Source organism: Lipophrys pholis, assembly GCF_963383615.2.
Source record: "Lipophrys pholis genome assembly, chromosome: 10".
In the NCBI taxonomy this organism is placed as follows: domain Eukaryota; kingdom Metazoa; phylum Chordata; class Actinopteri; order Blenniiformes; family Blenniidae; genus Lipophrys; species Lipophrys pholis.
Genome location: NC_137640.1, coordinates 8,046,555 through 8,066,677, shown reverse-complemented (window position 1 = coordinate 8,066,677; position 20,123 = coordinate 8,046,555). Strand labels below are relative to the sequence as shown.

At 42.7% G+C, this 20,123-nt stretch overlaps 2 protein-coding genes across 3 annotated transcripts; one reads left to right on the top strand and one right to left on the bottom strand.

The window, feature by feature from the left end:
• Positions 1–336: 336 nt before the first annotated feature.
• Positions 337–10,205, bottom strand: paics (phosphoribosylaminoimidazole carboxylase, phosphoribosylaminoimidazole succinocarboxamide synthetase). Of its 2 annotated transcripts, none has more exons than XM_080473906.1 (15): positions 9,730–10,205; positions 9,048–9,539; positions 8,914–8,973; positions 8,227–8,832; positions 7,804–7,878; positions 7,378–7,529; positions 4,875–4,914; positions 4,563–4,760; positions 3,295–3,473; positions 3,039–3,218; positions 2,843–2,956; positions 2,672–2,755; positions 2,064–2,244; positions 1,822–1,980; positions 337–1,713 (listed from the first exon to the last, which is right to left on the bottom strand). In XM_080473906.1, exons 1-15 carry the CDS (start codon positions 10,124–10,126, stop codon positions 1,547–1,549), a joined length of 3,084 nt encoding a protein of 1,027 aa, XP_080330032.1. In that variant the 5' UTR covers positions 10,127–10,205; the 3' UTR covers positions 337–1,546. The 2 variants fall into 2 exon arrangements, with proteins under 2 accessions (XP_080330032.1, XP_080330033.1); XM_080473907.1 differs by having other exon boundaries at positions 9,785–10,006.
• Positions 4,757–14,447, top strand: ppat (phosphoribosyl pyrophosphate amidotransferase). The gene is made up of 11 exons (XM_080473908.1): positions 4,757–5,682; positions 10,599–10,665; positions 10,905–11,111; positions 11,463–11,575; positions 11,698–11,843; positions 12,147–12,222; positions 12,311–12,462; positions 12,559–12,686; positions 12,780–13,001; positions 13,567–13,687; positions 13,813–14,447. The coding sequence occupies exons 1-11, from the start codon at positions 5,555–5,557 to the stop codon at positions 13,980–13,982; spliced, it is 1,530 nt and encodes a 509-aa protein (XP_080330034.1). The 5' UTR covers positions 4,757–5,554; the 3' UTR covers positions 13,983–14,447.
• The last annotated feature ends 5,676 nt before the right edge of the window (positions 14,448–20,123 follow it).

Genomic DNA, 20,123 nt, shown 5'->3' with positions numbered 1-20,123 from the left:
TTAGACATTTAATATAGTGCTGTCACAGATCAAAACATATAGAATGCCTACTTCTCATGACAATATCTCCATACATTTTATATCTGTATTTTCAAAACAAAACAGAGACAGAGCATTACACATATATACCAGTCATGGCATATTCTCATTTAAAAACTATACCCAGCTTTAAAAAGAATTAATTAATCAGCCGTTTATAACATGAGCTTGTGAGTACTGTCTAAAGCACACAGTATATATCAAAGAACTGCCAGATAATGAAAGATGAACGTATCTTGGAACAACTGGAAGATGTTTTCAGTCATTTCACTTTTTTTTTTTTTTTTTTTTTTTTTTAACTCTGCAGTCATAAAAATCAAAACAGGAAAGTGTAGCAACAGAGCAAAAGCTCTTTTGAAACTCCTCAGGTCCTTTTGACACTCATAATAAATGACGTCTATGGATTAATCACATGAATAAACAAGTCTTCACATCTACATAAATAGATATTTAGCTCTCTCACTGCAATGTAAATAAAGTTTGTGTCTGGGTGGAGTTTACATGTTCTCCGTGTGCTTGTGTGAGTTTTCTCCCACAATATAAAAATGTGCATTTAAGGTTAAGTGGTGTCTTTAAACTGCCCTTCATTGTCGATGAGTGCGCAGCTGTCTATTTATTCATGGACAGTGACCTCTGCAGGGTGTGCTCTTCCTTCTCCCACGTTCAGCCGCAAATGACTCCAGACTTTGTGCTAAATTGGATGAACAGCAGTAAGAAGTACGTTGCACTGATCCAACGGATGTTTTTAATGTGAAGAAACATGTAGATGGCAAGAAATTGATTGATCGCACCATCGGTAAAATGTTTGATGTTAAAAATTGGAACAAACTCAGTTCGTTTTTTTTTTTTTTACAAAATGTTTACAAGTAGTGTCACAAACATAAAGGACACCATTTCAGTTATATCATATTTAATGTATGTCACAAGCCAGCTTACTTTAATACAGCTTGTAATCACCTTGTATTTGTTGCATAATTTAAAGCGACAGTGCCTTTTGATTGTTCCACTGTACAGTGGAGCGTTTGCTATTTTCTTTTGCATTAGTGACTCAAAAACTAAATACCGACAATATTAGCAATACACATACACATTGGAGAAAGCTTATGAGCAATGATCCACATGCAATGATTTATTTTTCGGTCTTCAGCATGCCCACTCTCACAATGTGGTTTTGTTGTTAATACAGCATCACTAACCTCCCAGCCAAGATCATGGTTGCAATTTACCATTCAGTATTCTGTGTTCTTAAAAAGACATGTGGCCTGCAACAGTGCAATCTGTCTGAGAAGACGATGACTTCTCTGTCAGTCACTTTCATACAAAGATCATGGTAGAACAACGTTTGTGCATACCCTCATATGACATGAACAAAAACAGATTTGCAAGAATACAATCAAGGTTGTATTAAATGTTTTAATGGAATGATTCAAGTGCGAGTTGCTCTAATGTTAGAAGACTAACCAAGAGCATGTCATGGATGAATGGGGAATGCTGCAGTCTAGTCACTTTAGAGTGTGCAGGCCTCCAACTTTTTGTCAGCCAGCTTGAGCGACACCCATGTGTTTAGCATGGAGGCCCTCAGTTTGCACCACACCAGGTGGTTGGTCAGCCCAAAGATCTGAGCTGCAAACTGGGCAGCAGCATCAGGGGAGAGGACAGTGGAGCAACCCAGACCTGCAGGAAGGAGGGGGGAAAAGGGAAAAAAAAAAATGTTTAAAAGCCGACTTAGTTTAATCTCAACAGTAAAGTCAAATCGGATTATATATTCATATCACAGCTCACCACTTGGCATACGGAGGGAGGACCACACATCTTGCGCTCCCCAGTCCGGAGTGAGAGGAGGGCAGTTGATAACGGGATATGCAGTGTTTCCAGACATCACTGGACCAAGGCCGTTGCTTCTGCCAGCGACGGCCACAAACACGGTGGGAACGCCGTCTCCTGTGGAAAACACACTAAAGGTTATGACAACAACGTCCTCAGTTCTTGTCAAACTTAATCAGAGTGGTAGGATGAAGCCATACCTTCATATTGAGCTTTGATGCGAAGAGTCTCATCTGGACCCTTGTGTGCCGAGGTGACCCTCAGGACACAGGGGATCCCATAGGAGGTGCAGGCCTTCCTAATCTTTTCACAGTGGGCCATGTCTGACACAGAGCCCATCAGGACCACCACCCTGCCCCTGGCCTCGGATTCCAGCAACAGCTTGGGGAAAAAATTAAAAAATAAAAGTGTGTGTGGGGGGGGGGGGGGGATTTACTATGTACGAGTATTCCATCATGCTTTAAATGTAGGTTGATGAAGTCAATATAAACTACATACAGAAAAGCAAAGTTTACAATATCCAATATGGAAACCATTTATTCAGGTTCTTAAAAGTGTTGTGCTTGTGGAATACGTTTATTTATGAGAAAACCAATTAGCTCCAGACAGTCAAGCACTGCAATATCACTTTGCACCACAACACGGTGTGGCGAGTCACTAACACTTTGTTGGACCTACAAGCCAAAAGAGGACAAAGTTGTGTTTACACAAGTCAAAAATGGGGTCAGTCCCTGAACTCTGAAGTGACAGAATACTCCAATGCTAATAAACCGAACAAAGTTTGAGTCAAACAATAGGACGAGTGTACCTTCACCCTCTCAGAGACCCATTCAAAGTTTCTCTTCACCATCTGCATTGCTTCTGGGGTAACTTCTTTCAGGTCTCGGTACACCTACGGATTAAAAACATAATAGGGAAGGAGGGAAATTTAAAAAAGGAAAGTATAAAACATCTGTTATTCGAAACAAGTAGTTCTTACCTGCTTGTCTTTTTGCTGGCTCCGATCTCCAGCGGGCCACAGTCTCCATGAATCATTGTCAATCACATCGGCCAGCACGATTTCTTGAGTTTTTACATTCACGCCAAACTCGATCTTCAAGAAGAAAAAGGATAAAGCCGTTTTAATATTCAACATTGGGTGTTAACCAGCAGAGGGCGACTGTTCCACTGCTTACCTTCATATCCACCAGTGTGCAGTTCTGTGTGGCCCAGGCCTTTTCCAGGATCTCAAAGATGGCCACAGTGCTGCGATTCATGATGTCAATCTCACACTGGCCAATGGTGAGGCCAGCCAGGCAGAATTTGGCCTCCATCAGCTGCTCCTCCGACCACTGAGGATCGTTGTTGGCGTCATCCTGACAGAGAGACACTCGGTAATTAAATCAGTTCCCAGACTTGAGAGAAAAAACAAACAAGACATTATTGACTCACTTTGAAGAACAACTCCATCTTCAGCGGGGCGAAACGGTAGCCTTCCTTGACCCCTGGATTCCTCTTGAGGAAGGACCCGGTCGCCACCCTCCGACACACAAACTCAATGGGAATCATCTCGCAGTGGGCTGCGACGAACGCAGTGTCCGAGTGCTGTCTCACGAAAGCAGTCTTTATTCCTGTAACAAAGAGGGCAACTGTTAAAATCAACCTCAAAAGCTAAACCTGACAGCTCCCCTCCCCCCAATGACCCCCCCTTTGTTGTCCAGCTTGATAACGGCGCCGGTTAAAGAAATGTTTCAACTCCTAATTCAATTACAGATAAATGAACGAGACGTGATTGGTCACGTTTTGGTGAATTAAAAAAGGAGCATAATTTCTTGTCACAAGACACCCATTACCACAGGTCGGCTGACACACACACACACACAAACTCGTGTCTAGTTCAAACTGAGCAGATTAAAGTGAGGCGGGAAGCCATTTAATAAAATAAATACATGTCAAGACACGCAAGCGGCATACCACTTCCCTCTGGAGAAATAAATCCTGGACTGCCTTCTTGAATTCAAAGTTACTTTTCCTGCCTTGTGATTAATTTGTTAGGTTTCTCACCGTTAAAGGCGCCGAGACATGACTGTTGTATGTGGTGCTATACAAATAAAGTTGAATTAATGGTCAAATGTGCTGCTCTCATTTTTACTTTCATAGCATCAGACTAAGTTTCATTCAACAGGTGCACCTGGAAACTTATATGTATGTAAGGAAGCGATGCAATTTCGGCCATATCTTAAGTTGGAGATATTACTCCTTTGCCTAAGCCTTGATAAAACAGGCCACCTCTGGCATGTTTTCCTCAGTTCTTTTTCGTTTCACTTCAAGAAACAGTGTTGCGAACAGTTTAAAAGAGCAATGACTTCCTAGTTGACAGTTTGATTTGTTGACACTGCAGAACTGTGATTTTCTATTTTAGTTAACAAGTAAAACTAATTCACAAGAGATGCAATAAAAATGTGTATTAAAATGAGTTTAACAGGTCAAGGTTGGTGTTTTCTACTGGACCATTGGACCTTTTTAATCTCCTTTGATATTGGAGAGTACAAAAACCAGTAGGTTTAACTTATTGGTGAGTAAGAAGTGTGTGTAGAGCACTAATGAACGTTAACCAGTAACTCCTAAAGTTTGCTGCAGAACACAGCCGCCCGAGGCTGAGTGTGACACAAGCAGCCGGTCCTCCCTCACATGTAGACCGAATGAATCCCAGCCCTCACCGGAGTCCTGCAGCAGCCTGAACACGCAGCTCGTCGTCTTGTTGGCGATCGCAGCCTTCCCCTCCATCTGATCCTTCCTCGCCGCGTTCCCGGCGGTGATCTGGTCCTTGGACTGGACCAGAACCAGGCCGGGTTCGTCCACCAGCTCGAAGATCTGCTTGGTCTTTCCCTCGTTGAGCTTCTTGCCGACATTCAACTCTGAAAAAGGAAAGTTTGCAGTTGACATCTCACGGGAAGTTTTTTTGTTTTTTGTGTTTTTTTGGGGGTGGGGGGGGGGGTGGGGGGTCGTGCGTGAGTTTCTGCTGCACTAACCTGGAGTGGAGGCCATGGTTCGGGTCTGTTCTGGAGCAGCCTGATGGAGGAAACACGAGAGAGGAGCTGAGTGTGTGTGAAGTCGGGGTGCAGAAGGGAGGTGTGCGCGAGGCAGAGGAGGGAAGAGGAGCGTTTCTTACGCGCTCCGACAGCCAATCGCGTCCAATCAGGAAATCGAACAACCAATCACAGCGCCGGACTCGTGATCACGTGGGCGGGGAGAGGCTGCTTCAGCTCAAATATTTACATGACGTGAAACTTTTCGAAAGTTTTCTTCCTAAGGTGCCTCCATTTTCTATTCGAAGAGAAGATCGATTCGTGATATTAAAAGCTCTCGCGGGGTGAAGGAGACCTTCGTCCTGATCTGATCTGAACAGCAGATCCAGGACAGTCACCAGCACGTGTTTATCTCCATCATCACACTTGATTAAATCAAGCTTTTAATTGATCCACGATAATAGTTACATTAAAAAAAAACGCATTTGTTTGCTTCTAAAAGATTTTTTTTTTGTGCCACTTCAACACAGTCCGTTGTGTTGTTTTAACGAGCCACGTGTTCTAACGGTGAACCACGTGGTCGTTCGCTCGCTCGCCCGCGTGAACGCGCACCGCGTGTGCTGCACGGAACTGCACGTCAAGTTTGAACCGAGGACCGAGAGAGGTGGACGGACGGCGGCTACATGGAGTTTGAGGAGTCCGGTATCGGGGAGGAGTGCGGGGTGTTCGGATGCGTCGCCGCCGGAGATTGGCCCACTCAGCTGGAAGTGGCGCAGGTCTTAACGCTGGGACTGGTGGCCTTACAACACAGGTGAGTGTGTCGCTTTACTGCAGAGTTATAGTGTACTCTTTTAAACTTTATATGCACGCAAGTCATGAAAACATGAAGTTTTTCCGTCCAGAAAGTACTTGTGAGGTTGTTTTCAGATCAGCTGTTTGTTTTGTGTCTGGGGAGTCTCGTCGTTTCTCAGGTACACAGCTCAGCTGGGGAATCTTCACAAAGCAACAACAATGCATTGATATTTTTTCTTTATCCTCCTTTCCGATAAAGAAGTTCAGAGTTTCCCCAAAATTGGTTCTCTGAGGAAATTAAGTGGCTTATATAAACAGGGATGGCCATAACTCCTGCAACTGTTTATTTCCTTTATATATTCCGGTATTATAACAATGTGTGAATATGAAATCAGTTGATTAATCTATAATTTTCAGAGCAACTCATACTGTGGAATGGAACCGTCTCCTATTCATCTTATTGAAGTCTTGAAAAAGTAGCATTTAGAGTTTTAATGTTAGTTTGGGGAACTTTTTTTTTTAGACTCTTTGTATTCTTATGAAGCTGTCATTTGTTCTCCAGAAATTATATGTAGATTAACAATGTTTGCTGTGCAACTATCTTTCAAAGAGACAATTTGTCAAATATGAGAATTTCCCCACAGGGAAGACATACATGCATGCATGCATGCATGCATCCATCCATCCATTCATCCATCCATCAAATAAGACATGCGTCACATCTTACTGCAGACGATATTCCTCGTTTTAGATTGAGAATTGAAGGCAGACAAGTAGTGGGTCTGGATTGTTTGGATTTTGTTCCAAATTTTGTCACCTGACAATCTTTCTAGCGATCACGTGATTAAATTTATCACCGAATATCAGGCATAAGCGATTCACTTGAAATTGTATCCCGCTGCCTTTTGCTGTCAGAAAACCTTTCCGGCAAAGATCATTTATCTGTCAGTTTCATTGTAGGTTGAATTTTGATCTAATTTAGTTGACTTTTAAAAATAAAATAAAAAATCTATGTCTATATTGCTGCACCATTTAATATAGATTCCTATATTATTTATTATGTTTTATTTAATTATTGTTTTCTCTAAACTCTGTGCATACATGCACTGCTGGTCCTGAGTGACATATTTTGTTTACATGTGGAAGCATGGAAATGGAAATAAAGACCTTGAACCTTGAAATAAGTAAATGCATTGACAAGTATTCTGAGTCAAGGTTACAAAACCTGTTACAGAAAAACAAAGGAAAAACTCCTGTAACAACTATTTGGGTGGCTCAAGATCCTGCCAGGGTTTTAAATCGACTTTTATAAAAGGAACAAACACACACATGGCGCTATACATGGTTTCCCATGGGAATTTGTGAGACAGTAATGTTTCTTGATCCCGTTTGGAGTTAAGGAAATACTAGTCTGGGAAACCGTCTAAGAATGAAGATAATTGCGTAAATGTGAAGCAGATATCTACTAATTATGAGCATGATACTTTAGTTAAAATAGTGCAAAAAACACAGTGGTATTATGTAACATAATACTTTTGTTACAATAGAAGAAGAAAAAAGACATTTGCAAAAGCAATTATTATTATTTTTTTTTTCAATGTCTTAATCAAATGTATGCTCCAGCTCCTGAAGCTGACACACAAACTTGCCATCATTAAGTGAACTTTGGTGGTGTGCGGTTTACGGTAGTGGGCCGCCCAGGATATTACATTACCTGTCTCTCTCGGGATGATTTAGCCGAAGCCATTGAACACACTGAGTTGATCTTTATTATTGGAACGTGATCCTGCTCCTCTTTGCACTGCAGTTTTCCGCCAAGGTCACGGCCCATGTTTTGTTTTTTGGATGACGTGTGAAGGATGGGATCTGAAAAATTAAAACGTAAAGATTAAACCTCCTGCTGGACGACGTTCTGCTTTATTATCAACACCGAAACACTGTTTGGTTTCTTTTAGACATACAAAGGCTCCTTTTCTTAAGATAGACTCCATCATGGGTTTTGGCATTTGTTAGCAGTTAAGAGCATTCCCTTATCAATAATTCAATTAAGGGGCTCTGTGCCGATCATGGGACGAAGTGAGAGGTTACAAAGGCTTCAGTCAATTGTGCACGTCATGTGACCGGGGAAGTGATTGCAGACCTTGATCTGGAGCTTTCCTCTTCATTCCTCGATTTGCTGAGTTGTTGTCTTTTCCATCATTCGTCTCAGGGGTGCCTGCCAATGAACATGCAACATAATATGTCACAAACAAAAATCTTTACATTATTGATTAATGATTATTGCACTGGCTTAATGAGTGAACGTTGGATTTGACTGCAGATTTGATTTTGTGTGTGTATTTCAACTCTTGCGAAATGTTTTATTTTACCCTTTTGAAGAAAATCAAACTAAACTAAGAATAAATGGAAAATACAACTTAAACCATAACCATTTTATATATGTGCAGTTCTGGATCTTGCACCGCCTGCTCTTATCGAAGCTGATCACTGCATGCTTTGCGTGCAATACTTTTTATTAATATATTCAATACTAGACATAAGTACATGATGGTTGTTTGCTTACCCATTAGTCTGTGGTTTTCCAAATACTGGGCTTTGGCCTTGTAGCTCTTGGCCTCTTCAGTCTGTGTTGTGACGTTATGACTTAGAATTGAAATGGAATCGGTTCTGTAGTCTGGCGCGCCCACCATTGCCGTGTCCGTATTTGACAAAAAGATGGCAACAGGCTCCCTTTTCTCCTCACAACCATCCACCTCTACGGGCCTGCCGGCGTGTCGAGAGTCAGCGGCTCCCGTCTCGTCCAGTGAGCCGTTAACTATGTGATTCATGATGGCATCCACCTCGTCGTAGAACTTCATGATGCGTCTCGGGTCGGCCTCGTCGGTCTTTCCCCTCTGCAGGGAGCGGTAGAGGTACTTGAGGTTTTTGTACTTGGTGTGACACTGTTTCCAGTCGCGCTCGATTCCTTGCTGCATCAACCTGTTGGAGATCTGGACAAAGATGTCCTTTTTTCTGGTGGAGCTCTCGAGTTGCCTGCACACGCGCTCATCGGACCAGACTTGAATCAACGCTTGGACTTCTTGGTCGCTCCAGTTTCTGCCCGTGTCTGACACGGTGACGACGTGGAACTGGTCGGAGCTGGATGAGTCCGTGTGCATTAAATTGGCATCTGGATGGAATAAAGACAAAGAGAGGTTTACTTTTGTTGGTGAACTTATCCAAGCACGTGAGCAGATTCCTCCTGGTGTACCTGTGCTTCTCCATTTTGCTTCAGTGTCTCCATCGACTTCATTTTCATCACTGTATTCATCTGAAGACGGAAGAAGTCATTTGTCAAAGCTGAAAACCAAGACGAGAACACGGGTTCGCAAATTGAATACATACCATCGTCAATTTCTATGACAACCTCGCTCTCTGAGGCCGGCGGCGGCCCCGCGTGGCTCATCAGAGGTGGCATCTTCCCAACTTCTCCATTATACAGCCTCTTCTGCATTTCCATTGCACCATTCTCCATTTCCCGGTCCAGCAGTATGGCCTCCACCTCGTCAAAAAACTTCATGTACTTCCCGGGGTTCCCTGCAATGCTCCCCCCGACGGCCTGAGCACTCTTTGCTGTCTTGTAGTCGTACTTCAAATTCTTGTATTTGGTACGACATTGCTTCCAGTTGCGCACCACCCCGTAGTTTCTCTGCATCTGACGGGCCATCTCTTGGAAGATGGACTTGTTGCGCAGGGTGCTCTTCAGGCGCTCGCGAATGCTCTTGTCAGCCCAGACGCACAGCAGCGCCCGGATTTCGTCATCCGTCCAGTGGCGGCCGCCCTCCTCTGCCACATTTGAGTTGTAAAGAATGGGTGGTTGTAGTTTAGTCTTGATATCTGGATATAAAGTTTAGATTTTGACATACAATGAAAATGAACTGTTTTGTGCAGAATGAAAGCGAATTTAAAAAACAAAAACAAAAAAACTTTTGCCACCGTCAATCTAACTCCTTTTTGATTAATTTTATAAAAATAAAAAAAATTGTAATCTGCTCTTGTGAATTTTGGGGGTTTAGCCTACATTTACCTTCCTGCATTGAGATAGTGACTGAAGAATCGTAGATTCCCCTTTCAGTACCCACACCTTCCAAATCTTCCTCCCAGCCCTTCACCGGCTTTGTGTCCATTCCCTGGTTGTAGCCTGTCGAAGTGCCTGCAGCAGCGCCGGGCTTCCTGTCCTGGAGTCTCAGGCTCCTGCATTTGGCCTGACACTCCCTCCAGCTGCGCAGCACGCTGAGCCGCCTCAGACGCTCTGAAATCAACTCGAATGTGGCTCTACCCTCTGCTACATGCTGAACTGCAACCTCGTCCCACACTGACACTAGAGCGATCTGCTCTGCCTCCCCCCACTGCCTCTCTGCCAAGCCTTTGTCCTCCTCCATCTTTCTTTCACCTCCTCTTTGTCTCTCTGCTCCTCTCTCCATATTTTGAGCTGACCTGGAAACGCTTTTTTTCTCCCCCCCCCCACCCCGCCTCCCCCGTGTGTCTCCACTGCCCAGTTCCCTGGGCAACCAGGCGGCTAAGCCTGAAAGCAACGCCTCCATGCTCGAAAGCAGCCTTACCACTGGCTTAAGCTGTGTGCTGAGGGGGTGGGACCAACAGTAATCTGAGAAGCAGCTTGGTAAATGTGTTGAAACTGCAGCAAGGCGACTCTCCATAAATGGGAGCTGCACTGCAGAGAGGCGCTCGCTCTTTTCTATTCCCTTTCTCCCTCTTTCTCGTCAAACCAGTCTAATCCCACCCCAAGGCTCTAAGCAAAACACCAAGACGTGAACACATCAATTCATGTTTAGTCCGGCAGAGCTTAAAAAAAGAACCAACAAGAATAATATGTTGAAAATGCCTCTTCACACTGAGTTCTTTCAGTTTATACTGTGAATATCTGTTTCCCCACAGAGGTCAAGAAAGTGCTGGGATTGCAACAAGTAATGGAGCGACCTCCCCCACATATGCAACACACAAGGTAACAATAAATTGTGACTCGAAGCTCCTTCTGTGACTATACAGGACTGTTCAACTCAGTTGTCACACATTTAAGCTGTTTTACAAGCTGCTCTATGAATCAATCCTTGTTATTATAATCACACACACAGACTCACAGGATTACATTAAACATGACTATCAAGGCCGCTGCATTTCCCTGATTTCCACTTTTTCCATCGTTTTGGTTACTTGGTCCTTATTTTATTTGACTTTTTCTAGGGTATGGGATTAGTGAACACTGCTTTCCCACCCGAGGCTCTCCTCAAGCTGCGCCATGGTAACCTCGGTATTTGTCACACGCGTTACTCAACCACCGGGATCTCGGAGCTGCAGAACTGCCAGCCCTTTGTGGTGGACACGCTGCATGGCAAGATCGCTGTGGCACACAACGGGGAGCTGGTGAATGCCCAGGCCCTGCGGAAAAAGGTGAGAACTGACCAATGCTCATCCAGATGATTGGTTACACATTTTAATGCCCCATTTTAAAGCAGCGACTTCATTAGATCAATATCTACTTCATATTTGACTGTACAACAGCTTTGCCTTCAATGGCTCTACATTTATAAAAAAAAAAAAAAGTAGTTTTGCTTCAGGTTTTACTTTGCAGGGGTATTGGGCTGGACCGTAGTATAATTAGTTTTTTAATAATAAATCATTCAATGAAAGCCATTGCCCTTTTTCTTGCTGTCATCAATTATGTTGATGGATCTGTTTATGTTATAGCTGTTCTACAGGATCATACACGATAGTTAGAGTTGTTCGTTGCTCATTATGCAGGTTATGCGCCATGGAGTGGGCCTCTCCACCAGCTCGGACAGCGAGCTCATCACCCAGCTGCTGGCACTGACTCCACCGATGGAGGAGCTGGACTCACCTGACTGGGTTGCCAGGTCAGTGTTGGGGGGGGGGGGGGGGAATATAAGCTTCTGACATATTGCCTTTTTTGTTTCATAAACATACAGCATCTGTTTCACATATTTTTTGGAATAATTTTAATTTTCTTGCGTTGTAGAATTAAAAATCTCATGACTGAGACCCCAACGTCATACTCTCTGCTGGTCATGTACAAAGACGTTATTTATGCGGTGCGTGACCCCTATGGAAATCGTCCCCTCTGCCTCGGACGGCTCGTTCCCATATCCAAGCTGCACAGCAGAGGTACTGAATATATGTTTATTCCACACGGTAGCTGTATGACAAATGTATGCTGGAGACAAATGCGTTTGACCGCAAAAGACCTTAACAAACTAATCCGTTTTCATTCTTACCATCAGAAGTCAAAATGACTTGATAAATATTTCAATGCCATCTATGAAGGAGGCCAGTGTTACAGTGAAATATAAGGCCTCACAAGACTTATTTTGTGAATTAAATCTGAGCAATTTTAGAGTGTTTCATTTACAGGTACGGTTTTCACAGAGCCTGTGGCTAACTAGGTTGATGGCTCGTTCCCTTCCTCAGGTGATGGAAAGGAGGAGGACACAGAGGGCTGGGTCGTGTCATCAGAGTCATGCAGCTTCCAGTCGATTGGCGCCAAGTGAGGCTTTGTCATGTTTTGCTCTTCGTCTGTGTTTACAGCAGCAATGTGCACTGCTGGGTGGTTACACTGACTTTCTGATTCCCAGGTATTACAGAGAGGTCTTGCCAGGAGAAATCGTTCAGATCTCCAAACGCGGAGTCAAGTCTCTGACTGTCGTCCCGCGGCCCGAGGGAGAACTCCCAGCCTTCTGCATTTTTGAATACGTTTACTTTGCCAGACCAGATTCAATTTTCGAAGGTATGATTATTTATTATATGTAACATACTTAATAATTGCTGTATTATTTACTGTGCAGCTGCAGATCAGCCTTGTTAAAACGTTCTCGTCCTGCAGGGCAGATGGTCTACACGGTGAGGCAGCGCTGTGGTCGGCAGTTGGCCCTCGAAGCACCAACAGACGCCGACGTGGTCAGCACTGTTCCAGAGTCTGCGACCCCAGCTGCACTCGGCTATGCTCTGCAGGTTTGTGCGGTGCCCACGTTCTCTGAAGTGACGAATCAATCCCAGTCTGCAAATGAAGGGACTTTTTTCTCTCATGTTTTCTTTCTTTTTCAGGCTGGTCTTCCATACATAGAGGTCCTATGTAAGAACCGTTACGTGGGGAGAACGTTCATTCAGCCAAACACACGCTTGAGACAGCTCGGCGTGGCCAAGAAGTTCGGAGCCCTGACGGACAACTTTGCCGGGAAACGAGTGGTTCTGATAGATGACTCCATCGTCAGAGGCAACACCATCTCCCCCATCATTAAACTGCTGAAGGAGGCTGGCGCAACAGAGGTTGGTCAATTAAAAACCTCAAGAAACAATGAGAACGATCAGAAAACATCAGTCGTTTGGGTTCGACGGCAGCACTGGAAGCACTGATACTGAAGTGAATGATGCAAAATATCTATTCAATATTTCATTTTCATGTTTTTATCCTTCATGAGAACTATCACTTCACAGTGGAGCACCCGCTCTGCTTTTTCTGAAATGTATCGCTATTAGTGAAAGCAATCGCAAGTGGCTTCATCAGTTCGCTCTGTACACTTGACTAGGCTGAAGGGCCAATTATTTTCCAAGACATAAAACCAAGTCCATTTGAACTGATTTCAATGGTTTTGAGATGCCTCCTCTGTTCAGTTCCTACATAATATTATAACATCATTGAACAAGCATCCTGTTGACCTAGTCCAAGATAATATACTTCTTTATTGATATAAAGCCTCTGAATGGATTACCGAAGCATCAAATTGAAATGCATTTTTGGGATGTTGTCACTTCTTGGTTCATCAGCTTGATACTAAAGTAAGCACTCAAAAAGAAATCATCACATTAAATTTGCCTTTGTTATCTCATCCAGGTCCACATCAGGGTGGCATCACCTCCAATCATGTTTCCTTGTTACATGGGCATTAATATTCCTACCAAGGAGGAGCTCATTGCCAACAAGCCCGAGTTCCACGACATCGCTGGTTATATTGGTAGAGTATCAATGCACAACAAGTATATAATGGCCTGATCTACCGCCACAAATCTGTTATATGTTTCATAACTTAAGCACACCTCAAAGGGTGAACTGCCAATTAATGTTATTACTGTCACACAGGTGCCGACAGTGTTTCATATCTGTCTGTGGAGGGCCTGGTATCGGCCGTCCAGGAGGGGATTGCTTCCCACCAGGATAAGGACAAGATCGACTCCAATAAGTCCAGCAAGAAAGTTGGCCACTGCACTGCCTGCCTGACTGGGAAATACCCAGTGGAACTGGAGTGGTAACATCCAGCTGGAGAACTGAATGTTCAGCTCCCAAACATTGATAAGACAATCCAATGTTAATACTGCCCTCAAGGACGCAAACAGGTGGTGCAAAAGTACGGCACACAGTTGTCGTCCTACTCCGAGCGTCCAACAACATACTGAAATAGTTATGTTTCCTTACCTCTGCAGCTCTGATGGCGATGTGTAGTCTGTGACATGAAAGTGTAGGTTGTTTTTTTTATGTTTTCTCATGTATTTCAAACAGAAATGGGAGCATTAGACTGCCATGTCGGAAAAAAAAAAAAAGAAGACACGCACAAGACGAGTGACCAAAAAGTGAAAAGTCTGCAGTTTGATTTATTCATGTGAAAATAACCACTATGGGGATTTTCTTTTGTTTGACTTTCCGGTTGTTTTTCTAAATGCTGACACATTCCCTGAAAACGAAGAATGAAAATATCTGTAATAAAGTGGAAAAACTGCAAAAAGAAAATGTATCTTCAGCTTTTTCGTTTCCCATTTCAGAAACTACGTTTTCACCTGAACTCATGTGTGTAACATTTTTTCAGACACAAGAAACAAAGTTAATCGATGCAACAGACCGAGAAATAGAGTTCTCTGCTTTCCTCTGCATGTTTAGGGGAGGGAGTGAGAACAGCTCGATTTGTTTTGGCAAACAAACTGGTTGGATAGTCTCTTGAATTCCTTGTTGTGGGGCAGGGGGCGATGGGAGGCGGGGGTGGGTGAGGTGAGTGGTGCTGCAGCTCCAAGCCAGTTGAAGGGCAAAGCTTCATCAGCTGAACAATGAGCCTCTATGAAAGGAAAGACAGAGGGCTATCGAGGCCCCGCTCTCTCGTCACAGTCCATTTATCATTACACAACAGATTTTAGACAAGCTATAGTTATAAAATAAGCTCCGCTACAATAATTCTAACTGGTCCAGTTGTTGCAGAGCTTCGGATAGAAACTTATGGTAGAAAGACTAACGATTTTCTTTAATTAAAAACCTCCAGCCGGCTTCTTTCAGTTCTTTTTTATTAATGGATCCCGGCAGCTGTGTCTTGCTTGTTTTGTGAAAATACAAAAAGTCCACCTTACGATGAGAGTCCACTTTACAACGATTTTAAGACTATTCCAGCATTCCATGGGACAGCAGGTTAAAGGTCTTTGTTCTACATTTGAGTATAACTCATCACCTGGGATCTGAGGCGTCACACGAGCTGATGCATGTGGCAGTAATGGTCAAATATTTAGTTATAAAACTATGAAGGACGTTTAAAGCTACAAATAACAAAATTCACTGATAGCATTTGGAGTTTATGAAATGTATAAAAAGCCCAGAAACTGTTGTAGATTGCTGGATTGGCACTTTCAGAAATGGACACCAGCATTTGTTTTACTTTCATCAAAGACCACAACCTCCATAACATCTAGCAACGATGAATTGAACCTTTGATTCCAGTTTGTGTGCTTCTTTTTTGACGGGTTCATGCAGTTGCAAACGGAGAAAGGAACAGCAGAATATGTGACGGTCTACACTAGGCATATGGGGGAAAATAGCTAAAATGAAGTTGGAGCTATTAATGGGTGTGATAATGAGAGGACAGAGCAAAGGGGCGGATCAGTCAACATGCTGTTTAATGGGAGACCTGCTCCCATTGCAACCCCTTGTCACACATGTCTTGCTTTTAATAGGATGCAGAAAGTAAACATTTGGGTGTGCGTACATATGTATGTATGCATGTCTGGCGTCATTCATCTTATCCAGTGCAAAGCTTGGTTACTTTCATCAACTGCGAGGCCTGATCACCAAAAGGTAGACAAAATATGTGCAAATACTGCAAAGACTAGCAACTGATAGAGCCATAACTATACATTTGATCTAATAGGAAAGCTTTCAACGGTAACAACCAAATGAAACTATATTGGAGCTGAAAGCTCTGCCTCCGTTTCTACTTTACAAAACTCATCCCTCGGTCATCTGAAAACCTGACCGATGCCCAGTAAAGCAGAAGTGACATTGCAGTACACAGCACATATTTTTCACGAGTTATTTTGTATTTTTGTGGTAGTGCATACAGTTAAATTCAAGTAATTCTAAAGCCCCATTCAGATATCTGCAGTGTTTTGTTTTTTTAATTATCATTAGTATTAGTTGAAGCAACTGGTTCCTCCCTGCCCTTTTTTAGGGGATGTGTAGTACCAGGTACAGGTAAGAAGTAGAAGGTGCAGTTCCCCCAACTTGGAGCTTTCACATCATTTGCTATGTTGGTACATTTGGGAAAATAGGAGAAAGAACCAAAACATGATACCCGGCTTATAACCCACTGTAATTAAATAGAGAATTCTAACACAGAAGAAAAGAAGGCCGCACTAATACAATACAGTCCAGGTTGTCGATGCATAGCTCTCCAGTCAGTTGCAGCAAAGCAACGTTAGGTGGCGCCATATCATAGAAAACGTGTTTATTGAATACTTATTGAATATCATTCAGAAGCAATACTTCAATTCAGTTCAATTCAAAAGACTTCCTTTGGGGTCCTATTAAACGGCACATCGAGTAGACAATGCAAAAAATGTAAACAACAGACACAAACATGTAAAAAAAAACAAGTTATTCAGTTAGAATAAATCAAAGCAATGACAATTCAATATGTATCTTAAAAATGACTGCACATCTTTTTAAAGATCGACACCAGTTTAGTATTCGTTCATATGTGTTGTATTTGTTTGTTTGTTTTTCTGTTTGTCCGTCTGTCTCTTTGTTTGTTTGTTTGTTTATCAACACCAAAAAGAATAAAATGGTTACATTTTCTTCAAATTCTACAAGATCAACAGTGATACAGGATGCATCACCGCCATTGTGAGGGCAATACACTGTATAAAAAGTCCTTTTTACTGAGACCTGTTATATTTGTATCAGTCAAAAAACAATGATTTGCTTTTACCTACATTTTTACAAAGTTGGACATGTTTTGTTGTTTTTACTTTAAAAAAAAAAAAGTCAGTTCAGTGAAATATTCCTCATTTTACACTTTCACAAAAGGATAGATCATTCATGAAAGTTGTACAGTCGTTTCAGACAGTAATATCCAACTATTGGCTTGCTGGTGACAATCTCAGCAGACTATAACCAAAGACTGCTTTTTCTGCGGATGTTCTTTTCCCTCTCCATCAAATAGTTTAAGACAGCTTCCATTAGATGTGTGACTGTGACTGTATGAGGTTTGAATGGAGCTGCCAAAGTTAAAATCAGGTACAGAGGTTTGACATTCCTGCAGCAACAGATCTGGAAACCAGAGAGGATTTTTGTCTACTCATCGGTGTATTGCATCTGTTCAAATCTGTGGTAATATATTTATGTTGGTTTGATCGTGGACAGGTTTGTAACATGTGATGAGGCCTTCCGATTGCCTAAGTGCTTTGGGGGTGCAAAGTAACAGAGGGAAAATACAAAAAAAACAAGTGTAGGGTAAAACCATCAATCCATCCATGTTCCATACTGTCAGATGGTTCATTGAAACATGAATAAGGTTTAATGTAAAACCATAAGTGAAAACGATTGAAGACTATACATAAAGAGTTACTCAGTGTTTCAAGAATAATAGAATTACGTGGCTCAGTCTGTTGGTTTGCTCCAAAGCTTTTAACTGATCGTCCTTGTCATGGCGTCTGCATCTGGAGAACAGCCGTCAGCTCCCACCTCCTCACGCAGCAGCGTGCAGAATGAACACCACCCCACCTCCACCCCCACCCTCCTCTGATAAACACCACCTGGAGAAGATGAGCGGCACAGACTCCGATCTGAGCAGCCCCGTCCCGAGCCAGCTCATCTGTCTGTGGTGCTGCCTTCACACAGAGTTCCTGATACGTTGGATCTCGCCCCACCTTGTGCCTGACTCCTCACAGTGAGCTTTGGAGAACGAGCCCATTCATTCACTTCACTGTTTGTTATATTGGCTTTTAAAAATGCAAACTAGACCGAGAGACCCCATTAGTAACGTATATACATTATCCAAACAGGGCCTTTCCAAGTAGTTTAATGCTGTATGACCACAGGGCTCTAAAGGATAATTACCCCATCTATTGCGTCACTCATGCTATTGGCTATGTCTATAAAATAAAACTCGTTTTCAAAAATTACAGTGTCTTTGCAGCTTCAATCCCCACAGCAGACAGTCCACCACTGTGGGTCCCTGAGCAAGACCTTTGACCCCCAACAGCTCCCCAGAGCGCCACACTGTGGCCGCCCACCAATGAGTCAATTCCCCAAGCGGTTTAATAAAGTATGATGAGTTTAAGTTTTTAGATTAGATTAATCCAACCCTGGTAATTACTTCAGATCTTCCTTTGCAGGCTAATATTGGAGAAACAATAGCCTTTTGGGAATTACATAACATTTTGGCTCATGACAACCCCTTGGATACCTGTCAGCCAGGTTTTCATCCACACCAGAGCACCGAGACAGTTCTTCCTAAAGCCTATTATGACATATGTCTTAACATTGACCGTGGCAAAATTTCAGTCTAACAGCCCCTGCTGCATTTGATCATATCACAATGTGAGATCGACCAGCACTGGTGGGCACCACTGGCAAATTACTAACACTGATGTAATTAATTTCTACAAAGCATGGACTTTCTCTGTGTCTCAACAAAATTACTTTGGAGTCCCACCAGACTCTATTCTTGGGCCACTTCTAACTGCATGCTTCCCCTAACTCAGATTCTCAATAGAACAAAATGCATTATCCAACTTACGCAGACGACGTATGGGTTTACATCACCTCAACACAACAGTCCAGGTCAAACATCAAGGGAATGTAAACAAAGCATATTAGGACAATAAAAAAAAAACATGTGACAACCACCTGAAGAATTTAAAAATAATTCAAGCTCGAGTAACACGGTCTTTACTGGTCTTCCCGAAATAAATGTGTCAGATATTGTTTAAAAAGGCGGCAGCTCAAATCCTCACAAAGACCAAGAAAGTTGATCACATAAATCCAGTTCTCAGGACTTCGCCCAGGCACTTTTTATTTCTCCAATTATGTTTTTATGCTTTTATGTTTTAATTTGTTTTCCCTCACCGTTCTTTATGCTGTGGACTTTGAAATGTTTTATTGCTGAAGCTTGGTTCGACAGATAAACTAACTTTGCCTTGCCATCTGAGTCAGTGCATTTGGAAACAAGTTCTTCACCACACCACTGCCCGTCTCTCAGACAGCATCTCTGGATGGACCTTCCTGTCTCACTCAACCTTGTGAGTGAAGGACATTTTGTCAGAGCACTCAGTCACTTTTACTTAACAAGAACAAGGAAAGGGACAGACCACTCCACTTTTATATCACGCCATTTAAAATCCTCTTGCATATCACTGTCTAGCAGTAAAATGCAAAATTAGATATATTTGTGATGGCTTTACTGACTGATTGAGGAATAGCCTGTTGTGGTATATTACAAAGAATTGTGTAATTAGGTGTTGGGATTGTACGTCTTTACATGTGCTTCCTTTCATTCTATTCTGTTGCAGCTTCTCATCACTGACCTGTGTTCGGGTCACATTGGGAGTATTTTACTATGTGATCATCTCTGTGGATTGAAACATACTGCTTTGACAGCTAATGAGAAGCAGAACTGGGACACTATGTTTACCATTTCTGAGCTGAAGGAACAGTAAAATACTGTCCTGGTTCAGTGTACAATTCTTGTATTTCTCTGCAGCTGCGGCAGTTTTCAACAAAGAGCCCGGTCTTCTGGTCTCTGTGCATCATGGCGAAAAAACAGCTCACATGACTATTGCCTGTACGGTCTCTGAACTGCTCGCATGCCACTTTGGTTTGGACTTTCAAGGTGTATGCCACTCTGGGTGTGTTCGATGACTCTGGGGTAGGCAGAAGGTGGCTTCTGGTGGTCCGGGCATTCATTAATGGCATCATGTCAATGATGGATGAACAAATGCTGATTTCACACACGCTGCTTGGGTAGTTGGTTTCATCCCAATTTTTGTGTTCACGTTATCAAGTAAATTACTTAAAACTATTCATGGTGAAACAAAAAGGCACGTGTTGTATCTTTGTACCAGTTTGAATAATAAATACAGTTTCTGTGCCAGAGCACAGAAGGTGCTTTGGGAACTTGACTTTCAATTAAAGTTCTT